At 46.9% G+C, this 26,187-nt stretch overlaps 1 protein-coding gene across 2 annotated transcripts in view; it reads left to right on the forward strand.

Annotated features, from left to right (window-relative positions):
- The window catches only part of gfra1a (gdnf family receptor alpha 1a), a 28,545-nt gene extending 12,730 nt beyond the window's left edge, over positions 1 to 15,815 (forward strand). For both annotated transcript variants that reach the window (XM_049735358.2, XM_049735360.2), the window contains 7 exons: positions 8,110 to 8,288; positions 8,917 to 9,089; positions 9,788 to 9,897; positions 11,025 to 11,159; positions 11,692 to 11,864; positions 13,428 to 13,475; positions 14,160 to 15,815. In XM_049735358.2, the coding sequence (XP_049591315.1) occupies positions 8,110 to 8,288; positions 8,917 to 9,089; positions 9,788 to 9,897; positions 11,025 to 11,159; positions 11,692 to 11,864; positions 13,428 to 13,475; positions 14,160 to 14,312 (971 nt within the window). In that variant the 3' untranslated portion in view covers positions 14,313 to 15,815. The remainder of the gene's footprint in view (positions 1 to 8,109; positions 8,289 to 8,916; positions 9,090 to 9,787; positions 9,898 to 11,024; positions 11,160 to 11,691; positions 11,865 to 13,427; positions 13,476 to 14,159) is intronic.
- The last annotated feature ends 10,372 nt before the right edge of the window (positions 15,816 to 26,187 follow it).

Here is a 26,187-nt window from a genome sequence, read left to right on the forward strand (position 1 = left end):
GTGTGTGTGTGTGTGTGTGTGCGCGCGCGTGCGCGCGCACCCGCCACGACTAATCTTCGTGTCTACACAGCAGCTCGTGTGGCATATCAAGTAGCAAGCAAATGGAGCGTGTCATGGAAAATGAACTCCCACATTTACTGACTTGGACTCTTTGGCCTGCTCAGTGCTGCGGGATGGCCGTTGGACTTCCCGCCCGAGCTTGCCGGCTGGCTTGGGCTCATTCGGTGAACGACACGAATCACCCAATTGGGCAAGGCGCATCCCAAATCAAAAAGTGGTCTGAAACATGTGACCCCCCATGAGAGTGAAGGGCTTCGGAGGCTGGACAGATGGATGTTGGCATTGTGAAAGTAGGTGGTGAAGCCTTGCTGGAAGTGGTTGCTGCTTGAGGGTTGCGCTTTGGCCCTAATAAGGTCTGGAACAAGGACGTGCACATGCGCACACATGCACACACACAAGCCTGTGTGAGGCTTTTGATATGATGACGTAAACGTTTCGCACTCATTCGACAGAAGAAGCGCAGCCAAGCCAAGACTGAAAGCAAGCCAACCAGGTGGGAGGCCTGACATGCGCCTTGGACAAAACAGACCTAGGGGATTCAGGGTGTTTGTGTAGTGCAACTCGCGCGTGAGAGCAGTCACAACAGCCAATGGCAGGCTAGGCTTAGCGGACCGATTTTAGAAACGACGTGCGCTTCATGGTCGCCAGGATATGCGCGTCCAAAACTCCAAATGGTATCTATGAGAACATTTGCAACTTTGGATTCCAGACGAGTGTTTTTCTTCAAATGTCCACTTTGAAGCCAACCGCATTGTCCCGTCTGCACTCGAGCAAATCACAAAGACGTTGAGTGGCGTTAGCCACCGTGTGTGTGCGTGTGTGTGTGTGTGTGTGTGTGTGTGTGTGTGTGTGTGTGTGTGTGTGTGTGTGTGTGTGTGTGTGTGTGTGTGTGTGTGTGTGTGTGTGTGTGTGCGTGTGTGTGCGTGTGTGTGTGTGCGTGTGCGTGTGCGTGTGTTGGTGGGGGGGCGTTTGACCCAAACGTGCACTTTTCAAGGACAAAGCTCTTCTGTCCAATCGTACGATCAATAAATGGTTAACATTCAAGCCTGCAGTCATTTTGCATTTGGCCTTTTGGGTTCATTGCTTCCAAATAATAATAAGCAGAAGCAGAGTATGATTGCGAACGCCAAAGAGCTTTCGCCAAACTCAAATGTTGCGCAATGAATGAAAACGTCACGATATAAAACGGGAACGGCGACGTCAGAGCGTTTTGGTTGAGAAATGTGGCGTGAGGGGGTCACTGGGTCAAATCTTTCTTTATTTGGACATTTTATTGGGGGAGTTTGGAGCATGGTCGCTTCTCCAGCCTAAGCATGTTTTTTCAAAACAAAAACATACTGGCTGGGTGGAGGGATGGAGAGATGGACGAATGGATGGACGGAGGGACGTATGGATGGAGTTGTGTGTAACGACTTGCCAAAGAGGAAGTTGGAGCGTCCAACGGAAGCCGTTTTAATGAAGGCACTGGGGTGTTGAGTGCGGATGGAAGTCGGCCACGATGCCTTGCGCCGGCCGACTGGCGGTGCTTGAAAGAGAATTTCCTTTTGTCTTTCGGCAGCCCGCCTCATCTTGCATAAGCGACTTCCTGAATCTTCTCGCGTCGACGAGATCCGGATACGTCGATAACTTTCCGACGCTCGTGCCACAAAACGAGCTCAATGACTGCGTCACGTTGGCATTTATTGCACTAAAATTGATTGTCTTGAAAACATCACATGCAATTAAATCAATAATCAATCATTTTGAAATGAACTTTTTGAACAGGCTTATTCTGTCGTCACATTTGATTGTGGAGTCATTCATATTAAAAAATGAATTCAAATGATTTTGCAACTGAAAAACAATCTCCATTGCATAATAATACCGTATTTATTCTAATTATCGCCCAGGGCGATAATTAGAAAAGGTTTATGTCCAACAGGGGGGATGGGCGATTAATAGAGAACACTTTTTGTCCGATCGCCAAGGGGCACTGATATGGGCGATCATATGTATATTTTCCTTAAGTAGTATGCAATACCTGCATCTCACTGGTGTTAACACTAGAACAGCGGCTGTTTTGATCTACCTCTAACAGCAGGGTGCGTCAATTGACGCTCCATCGATGCGACACGTTACCGTCGCACATCACATGTTGCGGACGTCATGATATCGCGATCGTCTTGTTCGAGCGCACGCACCGATAACGTAATTGTGTGAGGATATTGCAGCGGAGTGACGAGTGTAATTGTATCATAGTTTATGGAGAAAAACGATTTAAAAGGGGCATTCGTGCTGTTTAATCATATTTAAACTTGCGCAATGACGTCGGCATGCGGTCGCGGAGGAAAACGTAAGTTTTGGGGGGAATTTTTAGCAGCATGGGCGATAATTAGAGGTATCAATGTTTTTTGTTTATGTCATCGCGAACACACTGGGCGATTATTAGAATATGGGCGATAATTGGAATAAATACGGTACACACATACTTTGTGAGGCTGTGGCTTGGTCAGATGAGCAGTGCGATTCTGCGTGAAGGGGCTTTTTCTTTTGTAATTTATTCCACTGACAGTTGGAGGCTTTGCTTGATTGAGTGACTTCTCTCAGCCAGGAAAATGATCCCACTCAAAGTTCCATTTCCTGACTTGCACAAACTCAACGACGTAGCCTGAGTGGTCGCTCAAGAGAAACGCAAGTTGAGGCTTGGGGGGGGGTTGTGTATTTAACCCATCACGTTATTTATTTTTGCCGCGGTCTTTACGAGCCGGGAAGATCGCGTCCGGTCCAGCGGGACATCTGGACCGTGTCTGCAGGACAGAAGCGCTGTCAACCTACAGGATTCATGAAGCTTCTAATGGGCCCACTCCAGCGCCAAAATGAAGCAATTAGATTAGTTCGCACAGCTGTCGTCGCTTTCCACGGGGGAGGGGGTCGTGTGTGTAAATCCCGGCAAGGAGCCCTGAGGTGTTAAATGTGTTTAATGTTTACATGGCGTGTGCTCTGTTGAAGTCACTTTCCACGCTGCGCTTGACGACATCCAGACGACTTGGTACCGGTTTGAAAAAGTGCCGCCGGGTTGGAGAACAGAATGACGTATTTAACAAACAAATTGAAATGTTTACTCTGATCGTGATTTTCAAGAAATATGAACTGGACTGGACACAGAAAGGCATACAAATGGAAGTCCTGAGAACAGATTGAGCAGCAGTCAGTGGGCAACGACTGGTTCTCAAACGTTGGGCAGTTTGGAAACACCGGCTCGGCCATTTCCTTGGTCTACATGTTGCAACAAACTTTGCCTGATTTACTTCTCATCATCGGGTCGCTCTCTGCCGCACGGCATGAGAGATGTTTGCTTTCATTTCTCCTGTGTCAACAGATATGGACGTGTGTGTGTTTGTGTGTGTGTTTGTGTGCGTGCGTGTGTGGGTAGGTAGGTACGTGCGTGTGGGTGTCTTTTATACGTTCTCAGATAAAACATCTCTCTTATCCTGTGTTACCTCAGCTGTAATGCTTCTTTAATGAATATCCATAAACCACAGGCAGGCATCTGGACAGGACACACGCACATACACACACAAACACACAGCAACCAATAGGTCAGATCTTGGTTAGTGGTTACCATAGTGATGGGTTAAGAAAGCCTTTAAATTTGTGTGTTTGTGTGTATGGCAATGTGTGTGTGCATGCGTGCGTGTTAGGTGTGATCTTTTAGCTTTTAGCTCGATGGTGCAAAGTTGTTGCTTGGACTCTTCAACTCAAGGCAAAAGCATAAAAATACATCTTTCATCGTGTCTTGAATGGTCTCAAGGTTTCTTGGAATCCGGCTGCCTTTTAGCATTTTAGCCATTCCAAATGATTTCATTTTAGAGTTAATGTGTAGTTTAGCAATGACAAGTTGACTGAGCTAAACCAAGGTCTCCTCTACCAGCCGTTTAGCATTTAGCTAAAAGTGGACTTTTGTAGTGGTCAAGGTATCATCCGCTTGAGTTCAACGAGACTCAATCTTGAGGCGGCTCAATGTCCTGCAGCCATTTAGCGTTTAGCTGAGGCTTGGCCATGAAAACTTTTGGTGGTCAAGGAGTCGGCTGATTTAACAAGATCAAAACAAAGCGCTTGTGGATGTCTTGCGGCCGTTTGATTAAAGTCCACGGCCACTGGCGTCTTCTTCATTAATCGGGCTCTCACGCCGTTTGCGGGCGCAAAGTAAAAGCCGCTGAGTGCCGATCGACCAGCCGTCTGGCGACCAAATGGAAGGAGGATGCGGGTGCTGTGGATGCTGCCATCATTTGCTTGAGTGCTTTCTATTTGCTTTGATTGGTAGACAAGGTTGGACAGACCACCAGAAGGGACTAAAAGTCAAGACGGTGGGAAAGAATAAAAGTGTGTGGGGGGGGGGCAACGCTCTTCCAAGGTAAGCCAAGGTTGATTGGAAATGTTTCAGTTAGTTGATGATTCCTAAAATAATTCACCGATCAATCATTATTCCTACCGCTATTCTGTTCACCAGAAGAATGACGAAGTTAAAAATGCTACATCTTCGACTTTGTGCATTTCTTGATATATATGTAAAGTATTCCGATGCAGGCGTCAATCCATCAAAGTGCGTTAATTGGAAGTCGAGGCTGCAGCTGTTGCTGATTTTATGGTCAGGTGGATGAATGGCACTTGATACGTGTGCTTCAGCCTCATTGAAGATGATGTCATGGCCAATGCCGCTGGTCTTGGTTACGGGGCATCTATCATTCTGGAGCCACTTTCAAACGTTTGTTCTTTCAGACGCGTTAATTGCACACTTGATCTCAATTTGCAGTTCACAACAGGCCCTGTGGTGTTTTTTATTTTCTGCCAAATTATCGGATCTTTTTATTTCAGAGCTCATCATCAACAGTTTAGCTTCGTTCCTGCTCGTCATTGTGAAGCGTCAGTGTTTTGCATGAGACAGCAACGCCCCCTCACAAAGGGCGACTGAGCAAGAAAGAGGACGAAAAGTGCCATGCCAAGCTGCAATAAATGATTAGTGGAGCGGCAAGCACTCCATCTTCAAATGAATGGAAAATTATTTGTGAGATGCCTTTTGTCATCTCAGGTTCTCAACCGTAAATATTCTCCAGTTTTTGCAGACTGTCATCCAAAGCAAACATTTACTTTGACTTGACCAGTAAATGAACCAAATTTACATTTGTGCATTTTCTGCTCGGCCAATCTGATCCAATGTCCTGCTTTCGAATAGTCCCCACCCCAAAGTAAAAAAAAGTGATTTTAATTCACTACTTGTCAAAGTCCAGATTTGAACCTTGACCCCGAAAACCGCAACCCACACTTGCTAACTGCTCATCTAGCATCGTTGGTCTTCCTTTGAGTCTGACAAGGAAGATTCCAACATTTTGCTTCATGCGACGAGCGTGCATGTGAGCACATTGAGGCTCTTGTTCCAAAGAGGGGAAGCCTCATTAAGTGCTCTGGTGGCCGTGACCTCACGGGGCCTCCAGACGCAGCTTCCCGTGACACTTCCACTTCCTGCAGACTTTCAGCAGGATGTCCAATGCTTTTCTTTTTTTTAACTTACCAGCGCTCGTTGTCCTCTGTTTGGATACGATGCTTCTATCGAGACCCTTCCCCTTTACTGTGTCGTGATGAGTTACATTAGGACTTGTAGTCGTCATGCGAGTACTGATGACGGGCTCAAATGGCTTTTCAATGGGGAAAGAGGAAGGCCCTGCCCCACCCTCCCTTGTCTTTTATATTCCCCATGACTCCATATTCTACAATATTTTGGCGTTCAACCAGACAGTGCTGGGCTTTCACAGTCAGTTCTTTCTCGTACATGGAATTTGGCTTTCAGAGAAGGCTTGAGATTTCATGGGAGGCTCTTTTTTTGTTGTGTGATGGCGAAACATCCGATGAGGAAGCCAGCACTGCTCTCAAAGTGTCAGTGAATCCTCCGTGTGATGTTGTCTTTTACTATGCTGATAAAATGACAGTAGAAGAGCAGAAACTTGTGTGAACTCTTTACACTGCAGGGAGCAATTACAGCAAATGGGACTTGTGCTATTTGCTGCCACGCTGCCGCCGTCGCCTTATTGCACTGGGACATTTGTTATTAACGAAAAAGTCAGGACCCCTGAGTGCAACAGGAGATGCTTTTTGTTCTTCTTTTCTGAAAAAAAGAAAAGAAAATACCAGCCAACCTTCATCCTCCTCTTCCTCCTCAATCCGAAAGTCAAGGCGACTTCTGATCTCCTTCTATGGGCGAACGTCCTCGTGTGGAAGTTTGCATTCCACACGGAGCTGACCTGGGCTAATTTTAATCGGGATGGAGTGCGAGACGGGTAAAGGGGGGCGGCGGATTGCACCGGGGGTTCGTCGGGAGTGGAGGAAGCAGGAGACACGATAATCAATTTGTGGCTGCATCGGAAACATGAGCCACCGGGGGTCCTCGCTCCCCCGAGCAGACATCCAGATGGCCCCAGGACCCGACCCCCTATTAGTGTGTGTGTGTGTGTGTGTGTGCGTGTGTGCGTGCGCGCGCGCGTGCGTGCGTGTGCGCGTGTGATGCCATCTGCCTGCAGTTCGTCACTGACCCAACTCCTTTCGAGTCCAACATCCATGTTGGCACACAATTGTTGATTTTCTACCATGCATGTTTTTGGAATGTGGGGAGAAACTTGTTTAGGAAGGAAAATCACCAGCACTGAAAGCCATACACTTTGTTTGTCACTTTCCCTCAGTTGAGTGGCATTTCCTTTGTTTGTGGGGGGGGTCGCCAAGTGCAGATTGGCTATTGATGGTTTCTTCTCAAACAATGAATAGTGCGGGCGTTCTCATCCTGCTGAGCCCGCCCACTCACATCCAAGTAGCTCCCCGCCCAAGAGTCGATACCAAATTGCCTGTCGTCTCCTCGCAGGGGCGTCCGGGTGCTGTTCGGCTCCGCAGAGAGCGAGGAAGACGAGGGGTGCGGGCCTTGCTCCTCGTTGCATTTGCTCTTCTTTTGGGGGGGGATGATGTGAAAAGCTTGTCGGGAACGTTGCACTTGAAAAGCTGTGCTTTGCTGTGCTAAATGAAGCCACGCTTGGTTGTTTTTCTTGTTGGAAAAACAAATTGTTCTCCAAGGCCCTGTGGTGTGGAGAACACAGCAGTTCTGGGCAAAGGCAGTTTTTCAAGAGCCTCTCTGAGCCCTTTTCCTTCATCTTTCTCATATAAATTCTTGTCCTTTAGACATGGGGAGGGATGGTGATTTTCCTCAGGTATAAACGCAATCAACAATTCCTGCAGCAGCTCGGATGTTGTCTTCACTCCTTCACTGACCTCTTTTCTTTACGTCTTTCTGCCGTCTGTTAATGAGTCCATCGTCACCCCGTCGTCGGCCTCGACCACCCCCCCCCCCCCCCCCCCCCCCGCCCACCCCCCACCACCACCACCGTGCACTTCTGATCTCCGTTTGCCTGTTTGAAGTATTGCGTCTCATTAGCACACTTTTGAATTGAGTTCATGGGCCGCCTGCTCCCAGATGTTTGTCACGCCGGCCGGCCCAGCCGGCCGAGTGGCCTTCCCCTCCCCTTCCCTGCCCTCTGCTTAATTGGCACTGCTTCATTAGACGGGCAAGACTCTTTTTTTCATTTTCGACAAGGCAGCAGACGGCAGCGCGAATACTCGTTAGGGGCCCATCACTGCCAATTAGCGGCAGATGACGTACACGCTGGCCGGATGCGTGGAAAACAAACACGAGCCTCATGTGCTGTGGCCCGCTCTGCGTTGGATACTTTTGTTATCTCTGCCATAGCGACCAGGAGGTGGGAAGCTTCTGCTCTTCTGCCCTGGAGACTCCAAGCAGCAATTGGGAAAATATATTTGGAATGTTTTTTTCCGCCACAACATGAAAATATACCTGGCTCAAATTTCGGTGTTCAAAGAAGAAAAGCAATCAAAAATAAATTTGTCTGAAATATCCCAAAGTTGATTGACTGCAAACAACAACAATCCAATTGTTGCTTGTTGCCAACTTGGCAAATGCCGTGCGCAATGTTTTTACGAGAAACTCTGTTATTGCTCTTCTTTCTGCATGGCCAGGCGAGCCGGCGGTGGCTCGGGAGAACAACTGCCTGAACGCAGCCAAGGCCTGCAACCTGAATGACACCTGCAAGAAGTACCGCTCGGCCTACATCGGCCCGTGCACCAGCCGCGTCTCTACTGCCGAAGTCTGTAACAAGAGGAAGTGCCACAAGGCCCTCAGGCAGTTCTTCGACAAGGTGGCACCGCGCACGCGGCATTTGTCAATTCCTTTTGTGCGCTCGGCCGTCGGTTTGATTTCATTGACTCAACCGTGTCAACGCCAGGTTTGCAAAACCAAATGGTCCTCTGCGATCCCATTTGCTTGGGAAATGAGCTCATGCTAAACATTGGGCTTTTTTCACAAATTGAGCTGAACTTCTCACGACTGACTTTGCAAAGCAAAAGCCCGCGAGGAGCTGCCGACCCGGCCGTGCACCCTGCTGAGTTTCAATGGGGATTTAGTCATCAAATGACAAAAGCTATTTTTCCTCCCGGATGTTGCTTCCGTGCGCAACGACTCGAGCGAGAGCAATTATTGTAAATATCGAGACGGAGAAACACAAGAGGAAAGAGTGCAGCACGGTTTTGTCATCTGGTGCAACGTCGTTGCGGTGGCGTTTTCTGTCGACTCGTTTCAAATGTGCTCGACGTTCAACGGATTGGCGCTCATTTAAAATAAAATTCCTTTTAATGCGAAAGAGACATCTTTGCAAATGGAAACAAGTCAAACCAGAAACGTGCCGCATGTGCTGTCCTCACCTCGCGTCAGCTCTGAGCGCATCTGAAAGAGGAGACTTGTTGCGATTGTGCGTTTGACGGCGCCAGGTTCCTCCCAAGCACAGCTACGGGATGCTGTTCTGCTCGTGCCCGCTCAGCGACCAAACGGCGTGCTCGGAACGCCGGCGGCAGACCATCGTGCCTCTCTGCTCCTACGAGGAAAAGCAAAGGCCAAACTGTCTGGAGCTGCAGGCCACCTGCAGGACCAACTACATCTGCAGGTGCGCCAAAACCGTTTGCAAAGCCTTGACTTTCATCACACCGTCATTGTTTCAAATACGTCTTTTTGTCATGATTTCCAAGATTCAATCAGATCAACACAAATGATGAAGTGTCTGTCAAAGTGGTCATTTGAGCAATCATTTCATTAGATCCGAAACAATTTTAGGAAATTTGTGTGTTGTGTTACATAGTCTCCAGAGCCTGCAGCTTGTGGTTCACCAGAATTAAATTGAAGCATCATAAATGAGATCCATTTGGACTGAGGCATTGGCTCAGACTTGCATGTGCACACACACAAACACGTACACACACGCGCGCACACACACACTCTCACTGACTGTGCAGTAAATTCCAAAGTTGGGTTAGCGTCGCGTCTTGCTCGGGTGCCGGCACACACTTGGCAGTACATTTGTCAGGTGGCGGTGAGATGAATTGAAGTCTGGCGTTTTGCCTCCGTCTCCCTCGCCATATGTTGGCCATTTGTAAGATGCTCGATGCTCTCCACCGCGACCAGCTGACAACGTGTGTGTGGCGTTTGCCCACTACATCAGAGGTGGGCACGACAGAAAATTTTGCTGATCCGTTTCTGTTTCAGTTCAGTTTTTCTTGGAAAATGCGGTCAATTTTGCGGATTCCACCATAGCTGCTAGCGATGACAAGCCAAAGGGTCTAATGTTATTTTTCGTGTGTGTTTCAGGTCGCGTCTGGCCGACTTCTTTTCCAATTGCCAGTCAGAACCACGCTCTCTGTCGGGCTGCCTGAAGGAAAACTACGCAGACTGCTTGCTGGCCTATTCGGGCCTCATCGGTGAGTTGGCGCTTGGTCGGGCAGGTGGTGAGACACAAGGTTCTCAAGGATGGAATTTGGAATACGTCCTCGCTTGGGTGGCGTGAACATACATCGGAGCATGCCCCGGCATGTGGGCAATGAGAGCCACCACTGAACGCTCACAAGGAGCTGCTGTAAGCCTCAACCTGCACTACCCTAGTTGCTGATTATGAGCATTATTTTTGTTTAACTGAATTTAAAACATGTTTGGAATCATTCACACATGGATAATGCTGTGCAAGTGAACTTGTTGGCAAAATCCGAAGGACTTGAAGCGGGAACTTGTGGCAAGCTCCGAGGGACTTGAAGCGGGGAAAACTTCTCTCAAGTTTCTGAAATCCTCATGGAGCACCCCCCCTAACCCTAACACCCCCCCTAGGGACCCCCCTGCTAAACAAATGCACAATGTTCTCATGTAGCCCCCACCCAAAACAAAGGACTCAATGGTCTTGAGCTAGGCCAGCACCAGGGAAGGGCCTTTTGGGGGCAGTGAAGAATCACTGACTGAAGCAATTTACTTGCTCTTACTTCTTCACTCCTCCACTGCCCTCCACTTCCTGCTTGCACACACTCACACACGCACGCACGCACACACACACACACACACACACACACACACACGCACACACACACACACGCGCACACACACACACACACACACACTCACACTCACGCACACACACTGCTGGCAACAATGCACTAACACTGCTATTATTCATCACACACACACGCACACACACACACGAGTGTTTTGAGCGTGTCGAAAAAGTCTTCCATCTCAAATTTGAGCCGACAACGGACATGTGCTTCCTATCATGCTTCATGTTCAATGTTGGTCTTTTTAAGGCATGTTGGACATACGCTCCAGCCAGGCCCATAAATACGTATCGCGGCACGGACACAGTTGTTGTCCATTTGGCTCGAATGGCCACCGCCGCATATTTGAAATCAAAGCAACATGGCGTCATTTGGCTCGCATCAGAGGCGGTTTGCATTCGAATGGGCCAAACATTTGTTCACAAAATGGCTCCCCAAGATGCTCATCTTTTGCGTTGGCGGTTTGTCTTGGTTTGAAAAGGCAACAAGGTGTGTGTGTGATCTGGCAGGCACGGTGATGACGCCCAACTACCTGCGCTCGGCCAAGATCAGCGTGTCGCCCTACTGTGACTGCAGCAACAGCGGCAACGACAGAGACGAGTGCGACAGGCTGGCCACCTTCTTCACGGACAACACCTGCCTGCGTGAGTCCAACAAACCACTGGCAAATGCGCTATGAGAGAAGCCGACGCGGTTTGTGTCTGACAATGCCTTCTGCTTTGCGGGAGGCCAACATTAGAGCTTTAAAGGAGACAATCATTTCCTCGTAACAAATTATCGCACTACAAGAAAAGGCGCCGACAAAGAGCAGATCGGCGCCAGGATTTTGCGTGAACAACAAAGCAAACAAGCAAGGTCACGCCATTTTCTGCAGCGCTTTGGTGCTGCTTTTTGCGTGGCAACTTTTCTTTCCTCTCCTTTGCTGTGCAAGTGAGACGATCCGCAATTGCTGACCAGCTCGATTTGATCGATCCCCAAGGAGGTCAAGCGTTCAAACTTGCTACGTTTACGTGAGGACTCTTGAATTCTTCTCGGGGAGAGCGTCCTGCTCCGGTTAAAGGTTGGAAGCAGAACTAACTCGAAACGGCCCATCTCGCTCAGCTCGAGTTCACGCATATATTCAGTCAGGCATGCGTGATCACATCGCGCCACGCCTTAAGCTGTGTGTGTCCGCAGGCAACGCCATCCGGGCCTTCGGGAATGGTACGGACACGGGTATGTGGCAGCCGGCGTCTCCCGCCCAGACCGCCACCACCGTCGCCTCGCCGCGCCAACCCGGCCGCAACAACAACCTGGACAACCACCTCAACACCGACGGCGGATTATACCACTTCTGCGGCAGTCTGCAGGTGCGTGTGCCTCCGTGTGTGCGTGCGTGTCCGTGCGTGCGCGCGTGTGTAGCTTGCACAGCGGCGACATTCCCACCAGCGGGACTTGAGCTAGCGTAGCTGATGAAATGGAGCCGCGGCTAGGTGCAATTGTGCCTCCGGGCGGGAAGTCTGGCAGTGATGTCGGCGGTGTTAGCGGCGGCCCGCTGGCCCAGCAGTCAACCCGATGGCCCCAAAATGCAACTCACGTTTGTCATTTTCAGATATCCTTTATGCTAATAGAAAAGGCACAAAACAATGTGAAACCGATTCTGCTCGTTCTGTCTTCTACTCTACAAAAGTTGCAGTCATCACGTTGTGGAAGTTTTCGTTAACCCCGAAAAATTGTATCAGTGAACGCTTCCTCTTGTGAGCTCGAAAGATTTGGAAAATTTCAAGTGAACAAAGTCTCATAAGGATACGCCGCGTACCGAAATAGTCATTGATGAGTTGATCGCTAAATGGCCCAGTGTAACCAGGACAACCGCATGCTTGTCATCGTCGTCATCGTCCGCTTTGATCAAATGTTCAACTTTATGCCACGGCTTGTGCAGCGTTGCACGTCTGGCTTCAACGACAAAGGACGAAGATCTTACTATGTTTGCTCGTTTGTCTTTGTTTTGCTCGTGTACTCAACATTTGCTGTCAACTTTCATGTGGCATTTTCAACAAACGGCCTCACCCGCCACAATGCACTTGCTGGCTGGAAATGTGCCACATGCTAATGTGACTTTTCAGCCGGCCGAGGCATGCAGGCGCAGGGCAGGAATATATTTGCTTGTCGTCTCTTTTTTCAGCTCTTTGAATTGGAAATGAGCCACGTGACCCGCTTTTTGTGGTTTACATTTTCTTGAGTTCAACTTCAGCTTTGATTTGCAGGGTCACATCTTACCTGCCCTCAAAGTCCCACAAGCAGCAGCAACACGGAGCACCAAAGTCATTTGGTCTTATTGTGCCATAAATAAGAGCGGCCCACAGAGCTTTCTTGCCATCGCCAATGCAAAGATGCCGATTACTCGGCAAATCAACTTTTCAGCAGACTTGCAATCAACCGTATTTGTCACTCAGTCTCAAACATGGCGGCGGGCAGACTTTTAATTCAGCGAATATTTCTTGGCACGCTATTTGATTCACGAGCCAACTGCAGCTGATCTCATTGAAATGAACTCTTGAAATAAAATATGTTTAAGTATAAAACGACAAGCAGAATGGCGCAAAGGAAGTGAATCAACAACTTTGCTGATAAACAGGAACCATCGTTCAGTAGAAGAATTCTATCAACAAACAGGAAGTGGAACAACACAGGAAGTACGGATAATGTTGAGTGAAACAAGAACCCCAGTGACGCGCAGGAAGCATAACAACACAGTACATGTAACGTGAAACAAGTACACGAGTGCCAAGCGGCAAGTGTTTGCCAAGACAGAAGTGCACATAAAACAGGAAACAAGCGCAAAGACAGAGAGGGGGATGTTGGACTAAGCCTGGTACCACACAAGTGTCGTCACTGCTGACTGTGTTTTATTTTTTTAAATTCTTGAACAGGCTCAGAAGCTCAAGTCCAACTCCAGTGCAGACAGCGTCTTCTGCGTGGTGAGTCAGTCGACTTCTTTCAAGTGAAGGTGCGGCGCGGTGCAGTGCGAGCCGCGATGGCTGGTGGACTTCCTTTGAGGCGGCCAAGGCAAAGTTCACTGCAAATGTCACCGTGTCCAATAAGTGCCATTCCGTACAGATGACCCGCCTGTTAGCTCGCGGCTTCATTAGCTTACGCTAGCAAGCGCACGCGCGCACAAAGTTAGAACTTTCTGCTGTGGCATTTAGCCGTAATAAAAACAACCTTTGGACGTCAACGCAGATGAATTCATTTAAGGGTTGACGAAGGCTCCCGTCCTCGGCTCCCTTTTACCGCGGCGTTTCTCGCTTCGCTCAAAAAATGCAAGTCAACTTTTTGTGCACGGGTCACAAATGAAAAAAATGTGAAAGACAAACTCTGACACTTATTGACAATTGAATAGACGCAATTTCAAAACTAAATAACGTGGAAGCAAATAAAATCGGCTGAATAGTAAAAAAAAAAAAAAACATATAATTGTGACTAAGACGGTCAAGTGCCAACAGACGTCTGTCACTCGTTTTTACTGACGCCTGACAGAAACACGCCCAGCCTGTCTGGCGGAACAGAAGATGAAGGACTGTTATCACAATGCTGCTATTGAAAGAGTTCCAAGTGTGGCTGAAATTTGGTGTGGCTACCTGTCTTTTGTTGTTGGCCCGCAGGACCCGCAGCTGGATGGTCCCAGCACATCCAACGCAATTGTCAGGAATTCATGCGCCGGCCGATGGCCTTCTGTGGCGACGCCTCTGCTTCCCCCGCTGCTTTGGCTGTGGTACTGTGGCCACCATCTTGCATCCTGGCCAGATGAATTGTAGCCTCACGGCTGAAAACGTCGGACTGACAAAATGAATTCATTTTAAAAAAAAAAAAAAAACGTGAAATTGTTTCCTTCCTTCTCTTCCTGACTGTACGAATTCCCATCAGATTGCATTTGATTCTTCAGATTTTATGTTTACATTTTTCAGTTTACGGTTTTGTTGTTTGTTGTCACTTTTATCTATGATCAACTTTCTGATGTACGTACATGTTTCTTTGCATTGGTCAAAAAGTACGGGCAGTGGAAGCTTCTGATGTGTAGACACAATATACAAAAAAAAAAAAAAAAGTCTCATCAGTAAGAATTGATGCGAACAAGTAAGCTTCATACATTTTATTTTCCATCCATTTTCTGTACCAGTTTGTTAATGATTCCGCACATGGAGAATATTAGCTTATCATAACTCTAACATCACAGAAAGCACACACGATGCTGGTTTTGTTTAGCAACTTAAAAGTAGGTCCACACATTTACAATGAGTAGACCCACCAAAAATTCTCAAGAACTAAATACAGGCAAGATTCAGGACATCTGCTCTGTTGGGCCATCTTAATTTTGGCCATTTGCACAAGTTTTTCAAAGACATCTTTGAGAAACACTCCCAATGCTACCACCGCTAATAAACAGATGAAGAATGCTCAATTTAAAAATAATAAAGATAATCAATAGTTTGGGCAAGGTTTAATGACAAGGCGAGACACATTTTTAATGCCTTTTTTGGCAAGATAAGGGCAGCAATAACTCAAGTCATTGTATGTACTTGAAAAGGTTCAAGTCAAAGCCACGTTTCGGGTTGTCGCTTTGTTTTTTTCTAGAATGATCCACCTCATCTATAAATCTTTGCCTCCTAGCGACAATAGCACGTTCGCCTTGTGAGAATGTCCAAAGCTCACACCTTCAATTGGCCATCAAAAAGAGGAAAAACTTGGCCAATGCTAATGCTAACATATATATTTGTAAATTATCCAACGCAAACCCCACGAGTGCTTGGGTCTCAGAAAACTTTACTTTCATATTCTTTTGTCAATTGTTTTGACTTGGAGGAGTCTTGTTTTGTACAGCCAGTTCGTAGACGTTATGTACGTATGTTTTCTCCTGCTCTGTATGCGGTGTTGATAAAATTGCAAGGCTAACCGCAGAACTCCTGTTGTATGTCAGTGGAACACATTTCTTTACTATGTTGCTTAAACACGACAATGTTTACTTTCCTTTTTTGGGCAAAAGTTGGACTTGTTTTTCTACATTTTTATTGTTTGGTTTGCTGTTTTTTATGCGTAGAAATGAATGAAGACCTCAGCTTGTTTTCACGACTAGCGATAATATTCTAATCTTAATGATGACACAAAGAAGGTAAGACGCAGTGTGATCAAGGGTTTAAAGAAGTTTTTAACACGCAAGAGAAAAGGCGGTGACTCTTCCACTACTTCTTCGGCATCCCGCCATAATCCTCGCTTGTGAAAAATGTTGTACAAATACAAATAAACATGACAAAGCACCCAAAGTGACTGACTTTTGACAAGTTACTAGGCTACATACGCACTTGTCTTCGGCAAAAATGCTTTTCAGGAAAAGCTTCTCTCACCAACAAAGGACGGGTCGGGCCAGGACGGTCTTGTCTGTTGAGTTTGCTACGATTGTTTTGTGTTTCTTGTATTCATTGTGTGTGGATGTGGTGTGCTGGCTTTGCCATCCCTTGTATTAGCCAATCAGCTCTCTCCAACCTTGTGTGTCTTGCACAAGTATTCCTGGTTGTTTGTATGAAGCCCTTTCCATGTTTGTAAACCAACCTGGATCACAGTCAGTACAGAAAGGACGTCAAATGTACATGCAAGCCGAACAATTGTAAAGGATGACCCCTGACTCGTAAAACTAACATTGGCAGAAGGAAAGCAACTTTGCCATCTTCCAGAGTGGGAGGAAGATGTTGTAAAGTGGCTCCATGTTCAACCTGGTTTTGTGGCGAAAGCGACTCGTGTTTAGAACGAGCATGCTTGGGCCATCGTCAACACAGCAAACTCAAATTGCACGGCAGAGTAACCAAGCCTGCTTGTCTGCTACTTTGTTTTGCCTCTTGTGAACTGACACCATCCTGACTTTATTTCGAGAGAGCAGCAATAAGCAATTCTTTATTATTTATGTTTTGCCGTATAGTTTGTGGCCTGTGGAAGGATATCGAAGATGCCGATGCTCCGCTCGCATCGCAAGGGGAGTGGGTCATTAAAGGGAGCAATAACGAGAAATCGGGGTGGGGGGCCGGTTGTTTTTCTTGCTGACGCGTGAATCCGCGTGTCTGCCAAGCGTCCACTTAGGTTTAAAATTGCTCGTCTTTCATGTAGAGAAAAGAAGCACTTAGCTCCTCGCTAATGGTCGGCCGCCTTTTAAAAGAGCGTCAAACAAAAAAGCCCGATAAACTTGCTCAGCCTTTTTTGTCTTCTATCAAATCAAGCTCCATCAATGAGGAGGACTGATATTGTACTTGGTCTCTGTTGGCTTCACCTTCTATCACATGCTTTGTTTTCTTCATCAGGGTCGGTGGGGGTGGAGCTTGCTCCCCTTCCCGATTTACATTTGTACCTAATTGCACATTTGGTGGTTACAAACCCCAACTGTCGTTTCAAGCCTAAACTTGGCTCGGAACCCCAACCCTTGTTTAAAACCGTCATTGGAAACTTCAGCCCTTGGTTAAAAGCCTAGCAGAGGCTTGGAACCTTCATTTTTAACTAACTCCTGTCTTGAAAGCCAAATTCCTATTTGAACCTGAACCCCCAGGCCTAACATCGAGACTTAGAGGTTAACCGTGACAAGAAACTACAATTTGTAACCCTATTCCAGGCTCAAATTTTAAACCCTAACGCAAGATATTTTTTGAACGCCGTTTTTGCTCCCGCAACACGGCTTCATGGCAACGGCCTCAAATATGCACATTAAATGGGCACCTTAATGCGCACATTAATTATACGACGCAAGATCTTCTCCGGCACCATTGGGACAAGATCACGTTACGACATCCGACGCTATGGCTGTTTCCCGACTATCGATCACGTTCGACCTTTTGGCTCAGCGATGCCGCAGAGGTCGCACGCAGAGACCTGATAATGAGCCACGCTAGCACAAACATACACAAGCTACACATTTTTCTACACATGAGTGGATTACAAGGATTTGCACAACCATAAAATGGCCTCTTCAAAATGGCTGACACCGTCTTTTCAGGCACAGTGCCTTTTTGCGGGTCATAAAGATCAAGAGCCCAATTAAACAGGTTCCAAAGATAAAAGCATCAAGGGACGCCGAAATGCGCTCTTCCTATTTTTCTTGCCAGTTTCTGTGTCGGCCGTTATTAGTAGCGCTAATGGCCCAAATGTCGAGCTCGTGTGCCAGATGTCGTTTTAGTGCCGCGTCTGGAAAACTACTCGAGTTGTTTTTAAACAAAGCAGATTGATTTTTCATTCGGCAAGAGAGATCGCAAGAGGTGAAGTGCGGAAATCGAAATAACAGACGAGAGTTGCGGTCGAAAATGAGAATCAAACTTGCGTCTTCGACGTAGCCTGAACTCCAGAAGAACATTAAGCTCGTCGTCATTGGCAACTGGTGCCAAAGTGTCAAAGAGGTCTGGATGGGGTTTCGTCATGCCCGACTCCTCACGCTATGTACTTGCCGTTTGTATATTTAAGGGGCCTTGAATAAAGCATGGTTGAAAACAAAGGCCAGTCTGAAACTCACCTGTACTCATTGGTCAGAATGACTCAGCATATTTTCATCATTCACCAGACCTTCCCAAGCTCTGAGAACCTGACAGGGTTGAACCCCCCCCCCCCATCGTCTCTCGAGCCCATTAGGGCGTCCATCTACATTGTCTCCCGCTGTGCACAAAATGGTTGTGTCCAATCTGCTCGACAACCACCCCAAAAAACACCAAAGCCTTCAATTTCCTATCGCCTCTGTCTGGATCCACAGGGAGGCAGGCGCACGCGGTGTGTGTGTGTGTGTGTGTGTGTGTGCGTGCGTGCGTGCGTGCGTGCGTGTGTGCGTGCGTGCGGAAATGGGGAGTTTGAGCAGAAAGATTCATTTTGTAGCCTGAAGACAGCAATGCAAGAAGAGGTTGGAGGGGCGGGAGAGGAGGGGCTTTGGGGGGTCCACATCATTTGAGGTTGTTGTTTTTCTCCTCTGGCCAAGAAGAAGAAAAAGAATCCCTTGAAGGCTCAGGTGGCATTACGGCGCAAAGTGGCAGCTTGATCCGTGCAATCGAGGAGATGTTGCAAAAGATAAACACCAAATAAAAAAATTCACACACAGCCCTCCCCCCCCCCCCCCTCCTTGTCCTCTCAAACACGTCCGTGCTCAAAACAAAGACATCAGATTGAAGTCCACTGCTATTGACAGCGATAATGAACAGGCGGCAAAAACAACTGAGTGCAAGTCAGACAACCACCAAATAAGTGAAGAATATATGCTAAGACAATTCAATAACAAATATAAATGACATTTTTAAAAAAAAGTCCATGACCAGCCAATCATTTTAAATGGCAAGAATGCACATAATAAGCAACACAGATGAGGAGTCAAGCAAAAAAAAAAAAAAAAAAAAACACAAAATTAAAACCTTAACACGGCAAAGTAGCATAAGTCACAAGAGCAGAGTCAAGAAAGCATTCAGTAGAAAAAGAAACATCCAAAACAGACAAGGAAGCAACCATGACAAAATAAGAAGCTGGAATAAAAACAATGACTATCAACAACAAATACAAAATGGAAGAACACGACAAAAATGGCAACCAACATGCACCTTCCTCTTAAAAGATGACAACCAAGTCCTCTTTGCTCTCACTTTCCTTTCCGTACGTCCGTCTCACCACAAATGAAACGCGTCCCACGGCATCTTGTCAACAGTATTTTATTGTGCTTCCTGTTTTCTTGTGTCGTTAGCGTGAGAGACATGAATCATGTGTTTAGCCGTTCACGTCAAGGTGCGCACGCCAGGACAGATGGCGAGAAGGCCTTTTTTCCTGCTGCAGCCTCAATATTGATAGATGAGCATGTGGCCCACAATGAGGAGTCTTATCGATTGCCTTGTAAAGAGCGAGAAAAGGTGAACTCAATCCTCTAATGAGCGCCAAAGACGACTGGCTGCATACACACACACGGCTTGTAATTACTGGCCAGAGTGTAGCTCATGTACTCAATGTAGTTGCTATACTGTCTTCACTTGATAGCACAATTCCAAATGTGTGGCACGCAATGAATGAGAAGGTTCAAGAGGTCAAAACTATTTGCTGAAGTGCACAAAAGCTTTTTGAGCCGTTTGGCTCCAATTTGATAGTTTTCGGTCTCGGAATGACCGAACGGCGAGTGACTGAGACTGACTGCTGCTCGTCGTCGCAAACGTGCAATGTTGTGGGCTGAAGGTACACGAGCGGCAGAGTTTGCACAAAAACAGAAAAGTCCGCCTGGCGGTTTGCTTTGCGTCCATTAGCTGCGACGAATTGGCCAAACAACAATTGGACGATCGTTTTGTGTCTGAGTTGCTGAATGGCGAACCTGGTGGAATAGCACTCTGCTGAGCTTATCACTGGATCGGGTTGGCAGCGGACTGGTAGACTACTAGAAGAGTAACCGGCAGCACGGACAGACGGACTAGACAGACAGATCACAGGGCATACCAAAATGGTAAGGTGAGTCAGGTTTACAGGGATGGGTGAGCTAAGCGGCATCATGAGACAGGCTGACAAGCAGGTTAGCGCTGGCTGCGCTGATATAGCGCACTCAATGAGCACGCAACAGGTGGCGGCGATTCCGTTAATTGGAGGGGCGCGGTCGAGTAGCAGGTGGCGTAAGCACGTGACAACTGTTGTCTTTTGTTCTTATTCATTTTTCATTTTTATGCATCGGATCCCAGCTGCAGTCGAACAGGCGTCTTTAATTGAACAGTGTTGCACATTTCCTCTTTTGAGCCTCCGACAAATTCAAACATGTTTTTCCCATTTTGGAATCTCCCCACTTGTTCACGTATTGCCTCAAAATTCATGAACAGAAATTCGACATTTTCACAGTAAGAGGCTCCACCTGGTGTAGTTGCATTTTTTTCCGCTGGCATCTTTTGCATCATTTTGTCTTTCTCTCAGCACGTTCCACCCGCAAACGAGCCATTTGAGATGAGAAGAAAGGAGGTTTTTGGTGTTGTTCCGGTTTGTGGGACAAATGAGTCCAGACTCGCCTGCAATGTGCGTCTGTGTGTTGAGTTGCGCACCTCGCCGCAAAAACTCTTCTCCCACGCGTCATAAATATTTTTAATCGGCCACCATTTTCCTTCCCTGTGCTCACCCCTCCCCGCCTGCGCGTGGATCCACATTAAACCCCGCAATGGCAAAGTAAATACGCCACATTAAAAGAGCGCATCCCAAATTGATTCAATGCTTACTTGCTGCCGCATTAGGAAAATGGCGAAAGTGCCATTAATCAGCCGCAAAGGTGCCAACCGAGGGGGGTTGTTTGCGGACACCAATCTAGACGCATAGGATTTATTGTCAGAGTGCCGGTAAAGGCGACGTCACGTGATCGAGGCCGACGTGAGCGAGATGACGCGAGCATCAATTCGAAGGCTGACGCCGGCGCAAGTCCAAGGTTATGTTGCGGAAGCGTGCGAGCAATCACGTGTCTTTTCCGTATCTGCAGAGTTTGAAGTGCAAATTGCCTCTTTGTGCATGCGGCCATTTTCCAAGCGCATTTCTCGGCGTTCGAAAAAAATGTAAGACAATGAAGCACCCCCATGCCGAGCTTTGTAATGACTCTAGTTTTTCCGGGGTCTAACCCTCACCTCGTCCACGTCGCCTTTGTGATTTGCGCGTGGCGAAGGTGATCGTCCATCTCGACGGCGCGCCTAACAACCCGACATCTGCTAGCGCGCGAGGGCGTGCTAATTGCGCACTAAAGCACGTTTACGCGCCGCTCCGTCTTTTTTTATGTGATGGCGAGTCGTTGTCGACCGCTCGTTAGGCGCCACGCGTCCGACTCGTTTACGCTAAGTTTACACTACTTAATTTCAAGTTTCAACGCGTTAACGCCGCTGACGTGCCATCTGTGCGAGCGAGCTCATCTTCTGACGCCTCGTGGTGGCTTCCGTTCACAACTGGCCACAAACAAACGGACGGTGACATCGACCTCGTCATTATCTGGTGCGTAAAATGACGAGCGAAGTCCTGTCGTGCAAAGTTGGCATTTTTGGACCCTGATTTACGCCGCCTCGTCCTTGTGGTCACCTCAAACAAACATTGGCGCGCAGCGGACAGTTGCGAGCGGACCAAAAGTGCTGAGGTGCAACTAGCAATGGCGCTGAAGTAGTAATGAATTATTTGGAAGGAGACTGAAGGAATAGGGTAAAAAAAAAAAAAAAAAAACACCTGCCTAGCCACAATAACAGATACGCTCACACCTCTTTGGATAAAGTATATAAGCAGACAAGTATATTCACAATCAATAAGAAAGACATAACTAGACATCTTTTGATATAAGGTAATAACAGAGGTTGCTACAACTTCATGATGCAATATGTATTTCTGTGCACTGCGAAATAACAAATGTCTTTTGATATATTGCTTAAATAGCTTAATGACCCTTAAGGAACTGTGTAATGCATGCCTGATGTTTTTTCTAAATCATGGACACGGCCAGAGTCATCTAGAATGTTCAGTACTTGATTATATCTTGTGTTTTGAGTAAAATATGTTGTGTTGGATTTTGTCCACAATTTAGGGAGTGCGCTATCTGCGCCTCACGGCAAAAGCCATTGCCAATCACCCGTTATCCAATTTATTCACTGCGTGCTCGTTTGATTTCTTCAGATTTAGGAAAATGCTAAGACACTGAAGCAGAAATTAGACTTACACAGGTTGGTTGAGTTCAATCATAATTCTTGTCAAGAAAGCTCTGTTTTCAGGAAAGTACAATACAGCGCTGGGCCTTTCGTGCGACCATGCTCAAGAGCAGAAAGTCTCCATTCAGAAAAGGCAACGTTCAAGGTTCTTTGGTCAGCTTATATTCAGTTGTACATGCCAGTGTGGCCCGAGTTTGATGGGTGATGGGTCTTTGGGGCGGGGCAAGTTCGCAGGAAAGTCTGATTCCATGGGAGTGGGTGCTGGTTCGGTGAGAGCTGGTTCCGTGGGGTTGGGTGCTGATTACGGGCGACTCGATGTGTGGGGGCTGTTGTTTTCCTTTCCGTCTTTCAGCCTTGACGATCATCTTTGGCTGGGCTGTCTCCCTCTGGCACCTGCTGGTTTTATCTCCAAGTGACCTCCATTCTTGCACATACACTATTCCACCTCATCCATTCATCATTCTTTCAATGTTGTCATTTTGTACGGAATTATGTGAGATTTTGGCTGTGACATCATCTACGTATTAATTAATGTTCCCTGACTATGCAAAGTTTGTACTCACCACTTATCATGTTTTTGTTTGTTTGTTCTTTTGATCTCAATGTACTTGCTTACGTCATCATATTCTTAGTTTAATCATGCTTTCCACCATATCTTTTCTTTGTTAGGCAAAATATTTCCCTCTGTCCAGAACGTTCAGTAGTAATCGAAAATTGGCGTCTAGCATTAGTACAATCAAGTACTGAACATTTTTAGACGACTTTGGCAGTGTCCGTGATTTAGAAAATCATCAGGCATGCATTAAACAGTTCCGTAAGGGTCATTAAGCTATTCAGGCAATATATCAAAAAACCTTCGTTATTTCAAAGTGCTCCCAAATATATATCAGATCATAAAGTTATAAAAACCGTTCTCATTACCACTTATCAAAAATGTCTAGTTATGTCTTCTTTATTGATTTGGTGTGTAGGTATAATTATATGCTTAAAATGTTTCTTTTATTTATTTAATATGTGGATATACTTGTCTGCTTATGTACTTTATTCAATGAGGTTTGAGCATATCTGTTTTTGTAGCTAGGCAGGACTTTTTGTCTTTCGACCCCATTCCTTCAGTTGCCTAATGCTAGACGCCAGCTTTTCGATTACTACTGAACGTTCTGCACAGAGGGAAATATTTTGCTTAACAAAGAAAAGATATGGTTGGAAGCATGATTAAACTAAGAATATAATGACGTAGGCAAAGACATGGAGTATCAAAAGAACAAACTTTGCATAGTCAGGGAACATTAATAAATTGATGATGCCACAGCCAAAAGCTCACATAATTCCGTACAAAATGACAAAATTGAAAGAATGGATGAGGTGCGACAGTGTCAAGTCAAAGTCAAAGTCTCCTTTATTGTCAATTCCTCCGCATGTGAAGACACACAAAGAGATCATTACGTTTCTCACTATCCCAGGGTGACAAGACATAATCAGCACCCAACCCCACGGAACCAGCTCTCACCGAACCAGCACCCACTCCCATGGAATCAAAATCTCCTGCGAACTTGCCACATCCCCTGACTCATCACCCATCAAACTCGGCCCACACTGGCATGTGCAAGAATATAAGCTGACCAAAGAACCTTGAACGTTGCCTTTTTTCTGAACGGAGACTTTCTGCTCTTAAGTATTGTCGCCAAAAAGGCCCAGCGCTGTATTGTACTTTCCTGAAAACAGAGCTTTCTGAACAAGAATTGTGATTGAACTCAACCAACCTGTGTAAGTCTAATTTCTGCTTCAGATTTTCCTAAATCTGAAGAAATAAAACGAGCACGCAGTGAGTAAATTGGATAACAGGTGATTGGCAATGGCTTTTGCCGTGAGGCGCAGATAGCGCGCTCCCTAAATTGTGGACAAAATCCAACAAGACTGAGGTGGCCCACACATTGCTCGCTTGCAAGATCACAATGTCATGTGCAGGAGAACGCTTACTGTCCCGTCCGTTTCTCCATTGTGAGCAGCATTGTGCCCTTGTCCTGATAATTTTTCAACCTCTTTGCAGACATCATGGAGTGTCTCCAAATGTAAACTTGATTATCTGTTTCCTTTTACGTGGGCACACGCCTTATCATCAGAGCGCAAACGTCTGACGGGTGACTGCATCGTGCCACCGGAGTGGTAGCCAGCTGCGTGCTGGCGCGAGCCCCACTCACCACAGGTGGAACACTCATCCAGGTTGACACTGTGGGCACCCAACGACTTGCGGACATCACATAGCCGCCGTGCGTGCCTGTGTGTCCGGTTGCGCTACCATACGACTTCCAAAAGTAGCAGTTTCCGGATGGCGTAGCAGTCTTTTAATGTCAGCATTCCATTTCTCAAGTGCAAGCAATTCGATTTCATCCAAAAGAAAACAGCAGCCACGTTATGACCTTGCGACTCAGGAAATAGAATTGGAAGCCTACAGCGTGTGGAACTGAGGAAACAAAATGCACAGAGTGGCGTCATAAGCAAAGGTGCGCATCCATAAAGCAGCGAGCGAGCGAGGGAAGGAGGCGCTTGAATCAATGGCAACGGCGCGGCTCTAATTCTGCTTTCACCAGACATTCACGTAGCCGTTGGCTGACAACCTCGCTAACTCTTGCTAACGACTGCAAGCGCAAACTCATTCCAATGCTAATATCACTTAAGTGGCCATTAAAACGCATCCTACTGCAAATAACCTTTGAAACGTTTGCAGTCAGGTCCATAAATATTGGGACAGCATCGCAGCTGTTCGGCTCGGGAACTTTCACTTTTGACAAAAGCAGCCGCACCAATTTTGAAGCGTTTTGGCTGAGCTGCTTTGCGGGACCAATTGCCATTTTACTATATTGTTGCGTTGAACAACTCGTTTTCTCGCAATTGTGCCAATTTAAGCCAGCGTGCAGCCTCGTGAAACGAACTCACTAGATTGGAACAGAGGCGACCATTTGTTTCATTGATGGCAATACAGTGATCCCTCGCTACTTTGCGTTTCGTTTATCGCAGCTTCACTACATCGCAGAAATTTTTTTTTTCAAATTAAAACAACATTTAAAAGTCAAAATAAAACTTCTAAATTGAGGAAACGTGTCTAACCTTTAGGACAATGTAGTATTGCTCCAAATGTTCGTTTACATTCCTTTAGAAGTCCATTTTCGCGTGTTAGCACGATCGCAAATTAGCATCTTTCTGCTAACTCGTTAGCCTGCTCAGTACTTCTTGTTGGTTACCGTACTTCGCGGATTTCACTTATCTCCCGCGATAAACGAGGGATTACTGTAGTTTGCTTTGATCAAGTCTTTGTGCTGTCTGCCGACGTATGTGGGCAACCTGCTGAAATGTCGCGTGTGGAAGAAGATGATAACGCGCGTCGGCTCTCACCGCTAATTCTCATCTTGACGAGGCTTCGGGCAGCGGGCGTTTGTAATCTGGCGCGGCGATCTGGTGGTTCTTGTCAAGCGGAACGCAGATGATGCGGGATAAGGCAGCCACCCATAAAAATAGCCAGCGACTAAGCACGCGCGGCGATAACATCGAGCGGGAGGCGAGCACAGAGCAACTTTACGTGGGCGCACCCTGCCGTCGCCCTCGGGTCTCATCTGGAACTCAGCGTGTCTTTGATAAACCTCGCAGGTGCCGGCACCTGAGATGCATTCCAACACATGCATGTCCCAAGAATGCGACTGGCCGACGTAAAATGAATCGGCCGTGTTGGTTTTGCAAGGGGCAAGTGAGCGCGAGTGTATCCCGGCTGATTAAAGCCGAGAGAAAAACTCCAATCAGAATCCAGATTGGCTGATATCACATGAAAATCAATTTTGAAATTGAAAATTCTTTCAGAGCATTTTTCATTTTTTATGTGAGAGCCAATCCAATTGCCGCCGCATCCACTCAAGGCCGTCTGCGACATTCAAAGCGCTTTAGCGTTCTCTCCGTATTTGGCCCGAAAATGAGCGATTGGCCCAGAGGGAGGTCGCCCTCGGGGAGCGCC

The sequence above is a fragment of the Syngnathus scovelli genome, chromosome 12, assembly GCF_024217435.2.
Source record: "Syngnathus scovelli strain Florida chromosome 12, RoL_Ssco_1.2, whole genome shotgun sequence".
NCBI lineage: Eukaryota > Metazoa > Chordata > Actinopteri > Syngnathiformes > Syngnathidae > Syngnathus > Syngnathus scovelli.